Source organism: Cannabis sativa, chromosome 4 (genome assembly GCF_029168945.1).
Source record: "Cannabis sativa cultivar Pink pepper isolate KNU-18-1 chromosome 4, ASM2916894v1, whole genome shotgun sequence".
NCBI classification, from domain to species: Eukaryota; Viridiplantae; Streptophyta; class Magnoliopsida; order Rosales; family Cannabaceae; genus Cannabis; species Cannabis sativa.
Genome location: NC_083604.1, coordinates 80782794 through 80794952, shown reverse-complemented (window position 1 = coordinate 80794952; position 12159 = coordinate 80782794). Strand labels below are relative to the sequence as shown.

Below are 12159 nucleotides of genomic sequence, written 5' to 3'. Positions count from 1 at the left end.
TTATATTATTGTTAAGCACATGAAGATGGTCATCTTTGGACCAAGCACCAAAAAACAATATTAAAGAACACCAGAAAACAATAAAAAGTGTGTTTGGAAAGTTATAGTTGGAATTGAATTTAGGTATGCTAAAAGGTGATAGTCATTACTGTTCAATGAATAACATTGAGAAATATTAAAAAAAAATATTAAAAAAATATTAGTAGTGTCTAACACCCTTTTACGTGTCAACATCACTATTAGTATAATTTAATATCGAATCTTATATAATTTAATATAATAATTTTTAGAAAGTATCGTTAACCAATTATAAGATAACATGATTAAAAAATACTAAACACTACTGATGCTCAATAACAATATTTAATATAATTAGAGATAATTATGTATAATTAAAGAATTGAGGAGTTTTAATCACATTCTTCAATTCTCACAACCTATATAAGTATTGAGTTGAATAGTATTTGTGTAATTACATTGTATTTACTAAAAATTTATATTTTAAATATTAATTACTAGTAATTTATGGTAAAAATACTTAAGTTTAACTCACGTTACAAATAAATACTTAAATTTAATTTTTGACGGTAATAATACTTAAATTATAATTCTAAAACTTATATAAGTATCTAGGTTAAGTGTTAAGTAGATTGTCGCGTGACAATCCCTAATTGGTCCAAGTGTTAAATAAATATTTATACTGCAAATTATTTTTTTTTAATAGAGTAATTTGTGGCATAAATACCTAAGTTTTATGCCGAGTAGCAGATAAATACCTAAGTCGTATTTTTGGCGGTAAAAATACCTTCCGTCACTAGTGTGGAACTTCCGTAGGTACCTGGCCGTTATGTGCCAGGTTAGTGTCCATGTGTCACTATATGATTAGTCCAGATCATTTATTTTTTATTTTTTATTTTTTATTTGTAAATTAATTTAAAATATTAAAAATAAAACAAAAAAAAAATAGTTTAAAATCATAATAAAATAATAAACATTTAATATTCATATTTTCATTAAATTAAAATAATAAATTATTAATTAAAACCCAAAAACTTAAACACTTCTTCGTCATCCTCTTCTTCTTCCTGCTCTTATTTTTATTGTTGAAACCATTCATGAAATTCTTATTTTCTTCCTGCTCTTATTTTCTTATTTAATTTTGTATTTAATTTAATTTTAAGTTTTTTGTGTTTAATGAATCCTCTTTTGTTGGATTTTTTTATTAACACAGGATTAAATTTTAAGTTTATGTGTTTGATAATTTTGTAATTTTTTATTTAATTTTTAAATACATAAGAATCAATGATAAAAAAATTTGATTATATTTATTTTTGTTTATTTTTTATATTTTAAAAATTATTTTTAAACATTTAAATAATAAATAAATAAAATTAATGACATGGACTAATCACATAGTGACACGTGGACACTAACCTGACACATAACAGCGAGGTACCTACGGAAGTTCCACACTAGTGACGGAAGGTATTTTTACCGCCAAAAATACGACTTAGGTATTTATCTGCTACTCGACATAAAACTTAGGTATTTATGCCGCAAATTACTCTTTTTAATATAATAACTAACTATTAGAATTCATAATTACCACCTCCTATTTAAACACATTCTTTTCAACACATTATTGTTACAACACATGAAGATGGTCATCCATGGACGAAGCACCCAAAAACACCATTAAGGAGAACACGTGAAAACAATAAATCTGTTATATCATAAAACTGTTTTAAGTCTATAAACAAAAGAGATAAAACCCATTATTAATTACCAAGTAGCTCTCTTTTTCACAATGTAAAAACTGGATTTTTCCTATATGGGAGTTGTTTTTCTTTCCCATTTTCATTAGAGGGACAAACCCTTTTGAAGCCATTTTTTTTTCAAGTCTAATTGGGTTTATGTGATTATCAGGGTAAACCCAATCTTCTCTTAAAGAAAATTGAATACAAAACTTCATTTTACAATCAATGATATTAGTTTCCTTACACATTACAAAAACTCCCAATTGAACAGAAGACATTAGAGTTTTGAGAAACATACGTTTTTGTTTGGATCAGACCTATATACATAATGACACCATGAAAAGAACAGGAGCAGGATTAAAGATGAGCTTAGGAAAGTAACAAATATAAACAAGCTAACAGTGATAAATATTATATACTCTTTCTGTCGTCTGTAGTCAGCGGGAATTTGAAGAAAATATGAGTAGCGTTGCTACACGTTTTCACCCCCGCAGTAAACCTTCCAATATCATCACTGCTCGTCTTTAATTTGTATTCGGTGCATTAGACTTTTCACTCGAGTTCAATCCATACTGCAGCACAAATTTAAAAAACACATATTCATGAGGATCATAACTAGTTTCTATGATAACACAGGAGCAGAAGTAGGACCAAAAATCGGTTTCTTTATTTTGAAGTCAAAAACTATTTCTCTGCAATAACTAATCTAACATAGAGCAATGAGTTTGCTGGATAGAAAGATTTTCTTGCAACAAGAAGAACTTTATTATATGTACTCATCTTTTTAATTGCTACACATTAAACCTCAATTTCCATCCAACAACCATTATGCAAATAAGTGGGGTAGAAACCTGTGTCATCGACTCAACCTATTAGAATACAAGACGTACCGAATGCTACAAAATGAATTGAAAGTATGTTATGTCTAAATTCCTTAAGTCTGTAGGTTTCATTCATAGCTCAAAATAGGATGAAAATGCAAGTGGACTGCAAAGGCTTCCTCACAGTTCAGTGTTTTTTCTTTGTTTCTTTTCTATATGGGGGTGGGGATTCATGCTTGGGAAAAGCATGTCAGCCACTGATATATAAATCTCTACAACTCTTGTGTAAATAAAATTCAAGCATATGAAAGAAACATCACATGCATTTTGTTTTCACATGAGGACATGACTGCAACTAGTTTAAGAAAAGGGAAAAGAAAGCAAACAACATAGATAAGATGGACCAAGAAATAAATAGGGGATAGGGTTCAGATATTATTGGGATGAGATGAGTCACAAGACAAGTTCAAGATAGCCTTTAGTTAGTTATTATTTGCTATGTCATAAACTGTTGCATCACATGTGCCAACTACTTTACTTAGTTAGCTGTCATTTTTCTTCAATAATCATATTACCTGTATTATCAACATCAAAAGTTTAGACTAGATTGGCTAGTGGTTCATAGAAATCGATCGTAAAACTTTGAAATTATAATGACCCTTTTAGGCAAATACCTTATCTCTCATACGCAAGCTCCATGTGTCTGAATGACTCCCTCTTCCATCAACCTTGGACGATCCAGATGCTTGGCGAGACTGTGAATTTAACAGTGGCTCCCGAGTTCTACCCCTAACATCATAATCATCTTCTAAATCATCGTCAGCTTTTCGAGTAGAAACCATAGCTCTTAGAATTATTGCTAGTAGCAACGACAGTGCCTGAACATAATTCAGCAGAAACATGTAAGCGAAATGCCAAATCAAGGTCATGTTTTTCCTAATAAAAAAAAGATAATGGACGGTAACATACCTGTACTGTAATCACAACAATGCCAATCCACTTGCAAATGTCACTATTCTGTTCAACAAAAGCTCGAAGACTTTGAAGTTCACCAGTTGGGTCATATGGAAGATCCTGACAGGTACCATTATAAACATTACTTCAAGAATATACAAAAAGATGTAAAGTTAATAAATCACAAGTAAATGACGAAGAAAAAGAAAACCTTTTCCCAACGTCGATCAATTGCAATAAATGCCACCAAAGCAGCTTCTAGTAGAATAAACACAAGTTTAAGAGAAGTGTACTAATTTTTATTTAACAGTTAAGAAACAATTTTGAACAATCTGGTAAAATTCAGTAAATTACTTGGAAAAAATCAATTTCTAGAACTTGCACTAAACATTAATTCTTAGTGAAGAATATTCTCATGCAATGAATTTTTTTTTATCTTTTCCTACTCATTTTATTTGACATTGTCAAGGAATGTTCACATTAAAAGGAAAAAAACAAAAAGAGTATATGATAAAAACAAAGTTTTAAGCCCCAGATAGAGCTGTAATTTTAGCCAACAACCGACATAAGCGATGAGGATACAAAACATAGGCAGCAGCCATTAATTGCTTCAGCTGCAATGCAACCTATGCAAGTAATACAGCACAAAAGAATCCCCACTCCCATGAAAGAGTAGATGAACCTGCCAACATTGATAAATCATCAAGCCAATAATAACTGTTCCAAACCAAAACGACATTCAAATTCTTATACTAATAACACTGACATTTTTCTCCATAGAAGGCACCCCCAGCTAAGCAATCATATAATGCTGACTTATAAATATTTATCACAACAATCAGAAATGGCCCCTTTCTATAGGACTAGTAGATCACTGAACTCAATTAAAAGAATACAGACTCCCAAAATAATCAGTAGCAAGCAAAGCAAACAATAAATGTTTTTATAGTAAAGAAGGATGAACAAAGTCAAAACTTTTTATAGCTAATGAATTCTCTCCTTCATTTCAAAACATGACTTCAATAATTGTAATTTTTTATTATTTTTTTTTTTAAAAAAAAAACTAAGGGCACTTCTGGTGCAGAAGAAATTCAACTATGGAGCCCACAATTTATTAATATGGTAAAATTCAGGTATACTAACTTGTGTTGTGCATCAAAAATGTGCCATAATTAATATTGTGTATAATCCAATTAATGTTATTTTTCATTCATTGAATACCCAAAAACCCAAGTTAAAGAAAAACTAACTGTAAAGCATTAAACTTTATACTACCCGACAATCTTCAGAAGCACGAGAAATGAGTATCAGAGTAATCAAATCAGTCATTAAATTCAACAAATTTAACGATTTCTAACAAAAAAAAAAATGGTGAAATTAAAAATTTACCAAGGTGCTGGAAGATCAAGGGAGTGCAAATTAAGCAATAAACTGCGATCGAATCCAGAAACCAAATCGAAAGCGAGCTTAAACGGAGCGATTTGTTCAGAAACTTGGGGCGAAGGAGCCAAAGGTGGTGGTGGTGGGTTTATAGGGATGTGATTGTACCATTGATCGACCATCCATAAGGAGTAGAGTATTATGGAGATACCGACGAAAGCTTGAAGAAAATTGAGGAATTTGAGAACGAAAGCTAAGGATATGTGACAACAATTTGGGCGCCCCCCCATTTTTGGTTCCACAAATTGCAGAAAAATCAAATCTTTCTTCTTTTTTTCCTTAAAAAAACCCTAAATTGGATACAGGTATAGAGAATCAGTTCTGTAAAATCACTGTATATTTATTTTTTTTTGAGCAATTTTTATTTTGAAAAATAAAATAAATAAAAATTAGTATGCTGTTTGGTGGTTTCAGCTGTTGGACCACTCAAAAATATTTAAATATTTATATAAAAAAAAAACAAAATAAAACAGCTAATAATTAATTTTGGAACAAAAGACTATGTTGTCACACGTACACAATTTTCTACACGTGTAACACATCCAATAAATACACACACTCGAAAATTATGTGAAAGGTTTAGGGTGTGTTTGGCTTCATCATAATAAATATGATTCGTTTAATTGCTTGTTATAAAGATTTGTGTACGTTTGTGTGTGTGCATATTATTAGAGAATTGTTAGTAGTATTAGTGTCTAACACTCTTCTCGGTATTATACTACTGTTAGTGTTATTAAATATCGAGTTTCTTATAATTTAAGAAAATAACTTTTAATAAATATTACTAGCTAACCAATCATACAACACTAATTATAGATTATGTTGGATATCACTAGTGTCCAGTAACAATATTTGTATTATTATTTTGTAGCAAGTTGTGTAGGTTTACCAAAATACTACATGTAACCAGATTCAGCCTTAGGAATAGGCGAGCTAGGTCCGTGCCTAGGGCCCACACTTTCAAGGGGCCAAAATAAAAAAAATAAAAAACTTTATTAGGCTTTTATTTAAGTAAAATTTAAGTGTATTATAAGCAACAAATATTCATAGTTTAATTGGTTGAGGTGACTGATATAATGTCCAAGGTCATGGTTTAAATCCCATAACATATTTTTTTAATATATTTTTAAACGCCCCAAGATTTAATTCGTCTTGGGCCTATATATTTTCAGAACTAGCCCTGTATGTAACCGATATGAGACTTATCTATATGTGAGCGGAATATGAAACATGTATTAAAAAAACTACTTAAAACACTAATGGAAAATGTAATTTTTGTTGAAAAAATAAACATAAAAATCAATATAGCAACTTAATGCAAATTTTAAGACTATGTCTATCACACAACATATAATATACAAAGATTTTAAAATTTGCTAACCTATAATGGTTACTCAAAAAATCAAAATTTGCTGTAAATATAAGAAAAAAAAAACTTATGAGTAAAATTTAGTAAAATATATAAGAAAAAGCTGCATCTTAATCAATAAAAATGAGATAGTTTAGCAAAATTTGGCAAAAATAAAATTAAATTAAGTTATATGATGAGAAAAGCTTCCGATGAGTACCCATCTTAGCTTTCCGGCATGTGAAACCCTAACTCCTATGGACTAATTTCTGATTTGGGGGAAATGTTTTTCTAGGGTTTCAGAATGGGGAAAGCTCCATCTTTGACTAGCTTGTGTCTTGAGGAAGTCAAAAACGAACTGCTTCGTGGTATTATTAGTACACTAAATTAAATATACTGCTACTAATTTGTAAAATTTGTGATTTTGATTTTTGATGTTGTTTTGTGATGAATTTGTAGAAGATGATTTGGTGCCAGTTATATGTAAGCTGCCAACTGACTTGTTTGATAGGCTACTTCTTCAATTACCTCCATTGCCATTGCTCAAGTTGGAAATGGCGATGTAAGCTACTTTATTTGTTAATGGTGTGTGTAATTATTGTTTTGGGAATGATTTCAGAAAGGAAAAGAAATTTTGTTATTTTAAATTAACATTAAAGTCTCCACCTTTTTGGGTAGGAATTTAAGCTCTGGGGACAAGGGGGAGCAGGAGTATAATGATGCTGGCCATGGAAATGGGAGAAAACGTGGAAGGTTGGTTTTTTTCATTTGATTATTTGGTTTATATCAAAACATTGTAAAATTTGGAATTTGTATGTGAAGAAAAAAATTTGGTAGTGGTTTATGTAATATTGTTATAAGAAAGAGAAAAGAATGTATATTTTTTTATTGAAATCAAATCTCTACTTTTTTGAGCAGGGACTTGAGTAATGAGGACAAGGAGGAGCAGGAGTATGTTGATGCTGGCAATGAAAATCGGAGAAAACGGGGAAGGTTGGTCTTTATTTTAAGACAAAGCAGTGTAAAATTTGGAATGTGTATGTGAGGAAAAAGTTTATTGTTTTGGGAATTTGAGGAATGATTTGAGAAAGGAAAAACGAATTGTTGTTTTGATTTATAGATTACAAAATCTCCATTTTTTTGGGCAGGGATTTTGGTTCTGAGGACAAGGAGGAGCAGGAGTACGACGACGTTGGCCATGGAAATGGGGGAAAACATGGAAGGTTGATTTTTGTTTATTATTTATTTTCTGAAAAAACATTGTAAAATTTGGAATGTGTAAGTGAAGAGAAGAATTTAGCTTGCTTATGGAACATATATGTGTTTTTGCAGGATTTCGGGTTGGGACAAGGCATGGAAGTATTTATTTGAGTTGCGTTGGCCTAAGCTTGTTGATCAGAACGAATATGTCGACTGGCTGCAGATATATTGGGAAACTCATTTACAAAAGTTTGTCTCTTTGATGGAATAAATACTGTATATACGGCTATTATTCTCTTTTACAAATTTTCCCTTTTAAGAAAATTTAAGGAAAACGATATCTGATTCGTGCAATTTTATTTGGTCTTGTTGACTGGGAAGAACAGTTGCCTAGATCAAGCGGCAGAGATTGCTTTACTCCCTTTATTTGATGGATGTCTTGGTGAAATAGAGATTCCAGGTATGTAATGTTTGCTTTTTCATGTTTTGATAAATGTCATAGCTTGAATAAATGATGATTTATTGGTCCAAAAAGCATTTCTAGTTGTTGGTAGAATTTGATATTTAAATGGCATCTTAAAGTTTCAATAACTCATATGCGACATGGCAGTTCTTTCCCGTCTTTGTCAAAGTATCGGACTAGTGTAAATTAGATATCGACTAAAGAAAATTGTAAATGAGAAATTTCTCTTCTGAGTTCTGACCTCACTGTAGTAATCTTTGTAATGGAGTTGTGTTGCCATAGGGCTTAAGTTTATGGCTATGTGATGTGAATGGTTTGGTGACATCCTCCCTTTCATATGCAGATACTATATTGAAACAAATTGGTTATGAGAATTACATGAAGGTTGCCACTTGTGACTATTCAAAACTATATTTCCATTGCCAAGAGTTTGGACGCTTTGCTAGGTGAGTTTTTGACTATCCCATGCTTGAATTGATATGATTATGTTCCCTCACCTCTCTCTGAGATGAAGTCTCACACCATGAATTTACATTATTCTTTTTTTGCAGGTGTCTTAGGATTCAAAATAATATATGTGGTAGAGAAATTTCTGTAAGTTACTTATCCCATATATGTATAGAATTTGTCATGAATCTATACTAGGCAAATATTGTTTAATTTTTATTTTGTCAAAAAATAGTACGTTGTAGATAAAGCCCTTTCTTAAATCAAAGAAGCTCAAGGAGTTTGAAACTTTTCTTCAAAACATCTTGTGAACATCATTGAATGCATTTTGTCTTTCAAAACGTTTTCTTCATTTCGAGTGTAGTGTCTTCCATATTATACCATAGCATAAGTTCATGCAGGAGTAGAATCAGGATGTGTGCGTGTAGTTGTGTGTTTCTTCTGTACTTATTCGCTTGAGTTTTTAAAATTATGGTAGTCAATCTTACACCCCTTATTTTAAATATGCTACAGCATTTATTGAGAAACTGTAAGCTGCAGAGCTTGGTACTTTGGTGGATCAGATCCAAAGAGCAAGTAAGTTTAATTCTTTCTTTTTCTTTACTTTAATAACAAAGGTCAAAACAAATATGCATTGTATGCATACCTGGTCTGTAATGAGGCCATGTGTAATTTTAATGCAGATATAAAGTCATGTTATGAAATTTCTGCAGTAGTAAGTAGGATACTATTTAATCGAGAAATGAAACAGTTCATTCATTCATTCATGATGCAGCCAATATTAAACACTTGTGTCACTATCCTATGTATCGCCTTTGAATTTATGAAAATCATGTTGAGTTTTCATGTACTATGGAAAGTGCTGATTCAATCAAATGGCCTGCACTATAGGTTGGTGGATTATGTGAACTTCTAAACCAGAATAGTGAAAGTTTATCTTCACTTGAGTTTGCTCACTGCAAGCTCTCTTCAGCTTCCATTGATGAAATTTTTGGTTCTTTAGCGGTGAACAACGTGCCAACACATGTGTTACAGAGCTTCTCAATTACTACATCGACTTTTCTTGAAAAAAATCTCGATTCTTTACCTCTTGGACTTGTATCGTTTCTGTCATCACGGTACATAAGTTATTCCCTGTATGATATTTGAAAATAGGTAGCCCTTATGATACATAATATTTCCTTAAAATATTAACTGTGTCACCTATCTTGTTTTATAAATGTATAATATATATGCATTGGATTTGAGCGGGCATGTCTTCAGCTTATCAAGCTCTATCTCTTTCCAACTTTCCAGGAATGCATATAAATATTGTAAAGTGTTAGCTTTATATAACTATGGGAGTTGAGCTACATTGGCACATATATAACTATGTGTAAAATTTACTACTTTTCTTCTCAGGTCTTTGTATTCATTAAAATTACCTTATAATTACCTAGGCCGGAACTTCGCCAAAATGATTTTTAACACTCTTCGTGATGCTTCATCTGGTCTCTCTGTTCTCGACCTTTCTGAGAACAATGTGAGATTTGCCTTTCAATGAAATTCGAGATTTAGTATTGTGTCCTTGTACAATTGAATAACATGAGGCTTTGTAAACAATTATGCAGATAAGCGGTTGGCTTTCTGAGTTTATTCCAAGATTCTCGAGCAGTGGTCCGATGTTGTTAGGATTTGGCAAGTCCTTGCAATCATTACGCGAGCTCAATATAAGGTACCTTTTTGTGTGTGTGTGTGTTTGCTTGTGTAACATTAATTAATACAACGTCACTCATCTGATTTTAGGGGAAACGATCTAGACGAAGATGATGCACTTGGGCTTAGATATGCTATGGTTCACATGCCCCACTTGGAGAGTCTTGATATAAGCGATAATCCAATCGAGGATGGCGGAATTAGGTCAGTTGGAATTTCGATTTCCTTTAAAATTTTGAGCTTTGTGGGTGCAGAGTCTCACAAGTTATTAAATGTTCAGAAATTTACTTCCCTATTTCGTCGAAGCTTCTGAAAAATGCTCTCCATTCAAGGATTTATATTTAGAGAATTGTGATATTTCCAATGGTGGAGTTCTTGAGCTCATCAATACACTTTCAACCCTCAAGAAACCACTGGAGTGTCTATCTATTGCTGACAATGTCCTCGGCAGGTATGTCAAACATTTTGCTTAAAAATTGCACCTTTTTTTAATTCCCAAGGCAAGTTCGGCTTACAGTTTATATTTGCCAGCCAAGTGGCAGCAGCATTGGGAAATTTGTTGTCCACATCAATTCAAACACTTCACATTAGTGGCATTGGATTGGGTTCACCTGGGTTTGAGGACCTAGAGAAAAGCATAACACAAACACAGGAGCTGAAGCTAGTGGAGATTAGCATAAGGTTCAAACATTTTCTGTTATTCTATTTCAATTGGTTATGTAGTTCATGGCATAAAATTGATTCTTATAATTTTTTTCCACTGCATCATGGATAGCAAAAACCGTGGTGGGATTGCAACAGCGAATTTTTTGTCTACGCTCATGTTACGGGCTCCAAAACTCGAATCTGTCAATGCAGCGTATAATTGGATGCCAGTTGAAGCCTCTTATATCGTATGCTCTGCCATTAAAGCTGCAAAAGGTAAATATTTACTACCGTGAAACTTTTAGCTGCGACTATGTTAGTGAACATTTAGTTTTTCTGTGACCGAAAATCTTTCTACTGCACTTGCACTTTTCACATTACTTCAACAAAAGAAAATCTTCTATTTCTTTCAAAACTTTCCAGCTGAGCTCGTGTAGACTCGCTTTTATTATGAACTCGACCCTTGGAAATTTAAGCATTTGCACTGGCTATCTAACAGGCAATCTTGGATTTTTAAATTTGAGGGGAAATAATTTGGACGGTCTGACAACTCACGGGCTTACTGAAATTCAACAGGCTGGAAGACCTGTTATGAATATTTCATCATTACCCATCTTAAGTGCACGCCATGACGATGATCCATAGATGGCCTCTCCCTCAGATACACATACAAACATATTGTAAAATTAGTCTGTGTATACTCTGTTCACTAAATTGACATCGCGATATACTGAAATCATAGGTTTTGGTGTGTCATTTTTGTTTTTCGATACTCATTTTACTCCATTAACGCCTTAGTTTATCCAGCAGCATACATCATCCATGTAAGTGTGTGTTTTTTTGAACAAGATCAAAACTCTCACTGGATTGAACTCATCTTAGATGATTGATCCTTAAGTAACCACTTTTGGCTATAAAATATAATTTATATATATTCCATGCTCTACTTGTCTCTTATTTGAAGCTACGTTTACTTGTTGATTTTAAGTTTATCATGCAAAATCCATTGTTGCCCTTATGCTGTGTATGATCCTAATTTTTTGAGGGGATTTTTCCTTTTTTTTTTAATTAAAAAAATAATAATAGTAAAAGTTTTGTCAGTATTAACTTATCAATCAATTATAATGGAGAAGCAAATTTTGATGCCTGCCCTCTGAGCTGTCATGGTGCTTCCAGGTACAAGCCAATTCTTTTTCTTCAGAAATTACTGATCTCTGCAAATCCTTATAGCCCTTTAGATCTCTCTTTCAATCTCTCTTTTTACTTTGTTATTTTCTGGAAACTGAAAAGGGTCATCATGATTTGGCTGACTGGTTCTGCACTTTTACAGCTAGAATCTACACTTTCCCACATGTTATGGTGTTTAAACTAGCCTAAAACAGGTAAAGA

At 32.2% G+C, this 12159-nt stretch overlaps 2 protein-coding genes across 3 annotated transcripts; one reads left to right on the top strand and one right to left on the bottom strand.

Moving 5' to 3' along the window:
* Positions 1 to 1939: 1939 nt before the first annotated feature.
* On the bottom strand, positions 1940 to 5575 carry LOC115714391 (tetraspanin-18). Its single transcript, XM_030643075.2, has 6 exons — positions 4922 to 5575; positions 4115 to 4214; positions 3744 to 3824; positions 3548 to 3652; positions 3253 to 3456; positions 1940 to 2329 (listed from the first exon to the last, which is right to left on the bottom strand). The coding sequence occupies exons 1-6, from the start codon at positions 5200 to 5202 to the stop codon at positions 2282 to 2284; spliced, it is 819 nt and encodes a 272-aa protein (XP_030498935.2). The 5' UTR covers positions 5203 to 5575; the 3' UTR covers positions 1940 to 2281.
* An 851-nt stretch (positions 5576 to 6426) lies between these two features.
* LOC115714650 (uncharacterized) lies at positions 6427 to 11716 on the top strand. 2 transcript variants are annotated; one of them, XM_030643398.2, is made up of 18 exons: positions 6427 to 6688; positions 6780 to 6882; positions 6999 to 7073; positions 7239 to 7313; positions 7469 to 7543; positions 7653 to 7769; positions 7907 to 7980; positions 8327 to 8429; positions 8535 to 8577; positions 8944 to 9006; positions 9322 to 9548; positions 9832 to 9952; positions 10041 to 10144; positions 10216 to 10329; positions 10406 to 10576; positions 10657 to 10806; positions 10901 to 11046; positions 11270 to 11716. In XM_030643398.2, the coding sequence occupies exons 1-18, from the start codon at positions 6625 to 6627 to the stop codon at positions 11413 to 11415; spliced, it is 1971 nt and encodes a 656-aa protein (XP_030499258.2). In that variant the 5' UTR covers positions 6427 to 6624; the 3' UTR covers positions 11416 to 11716. The 2 variants fall into 2 exon arrangements, with proteins under 2 accessions (XP_030499258.2, XP_030499259.2); XM_030643399.2 differs by lacking the exon at positions 9832 to 9952 and having other exon boundaries at positions 9322 to 9528.
* The last annotated feature ends 443 nt before the right edge of the window (positions 11717 to 12159 follow it).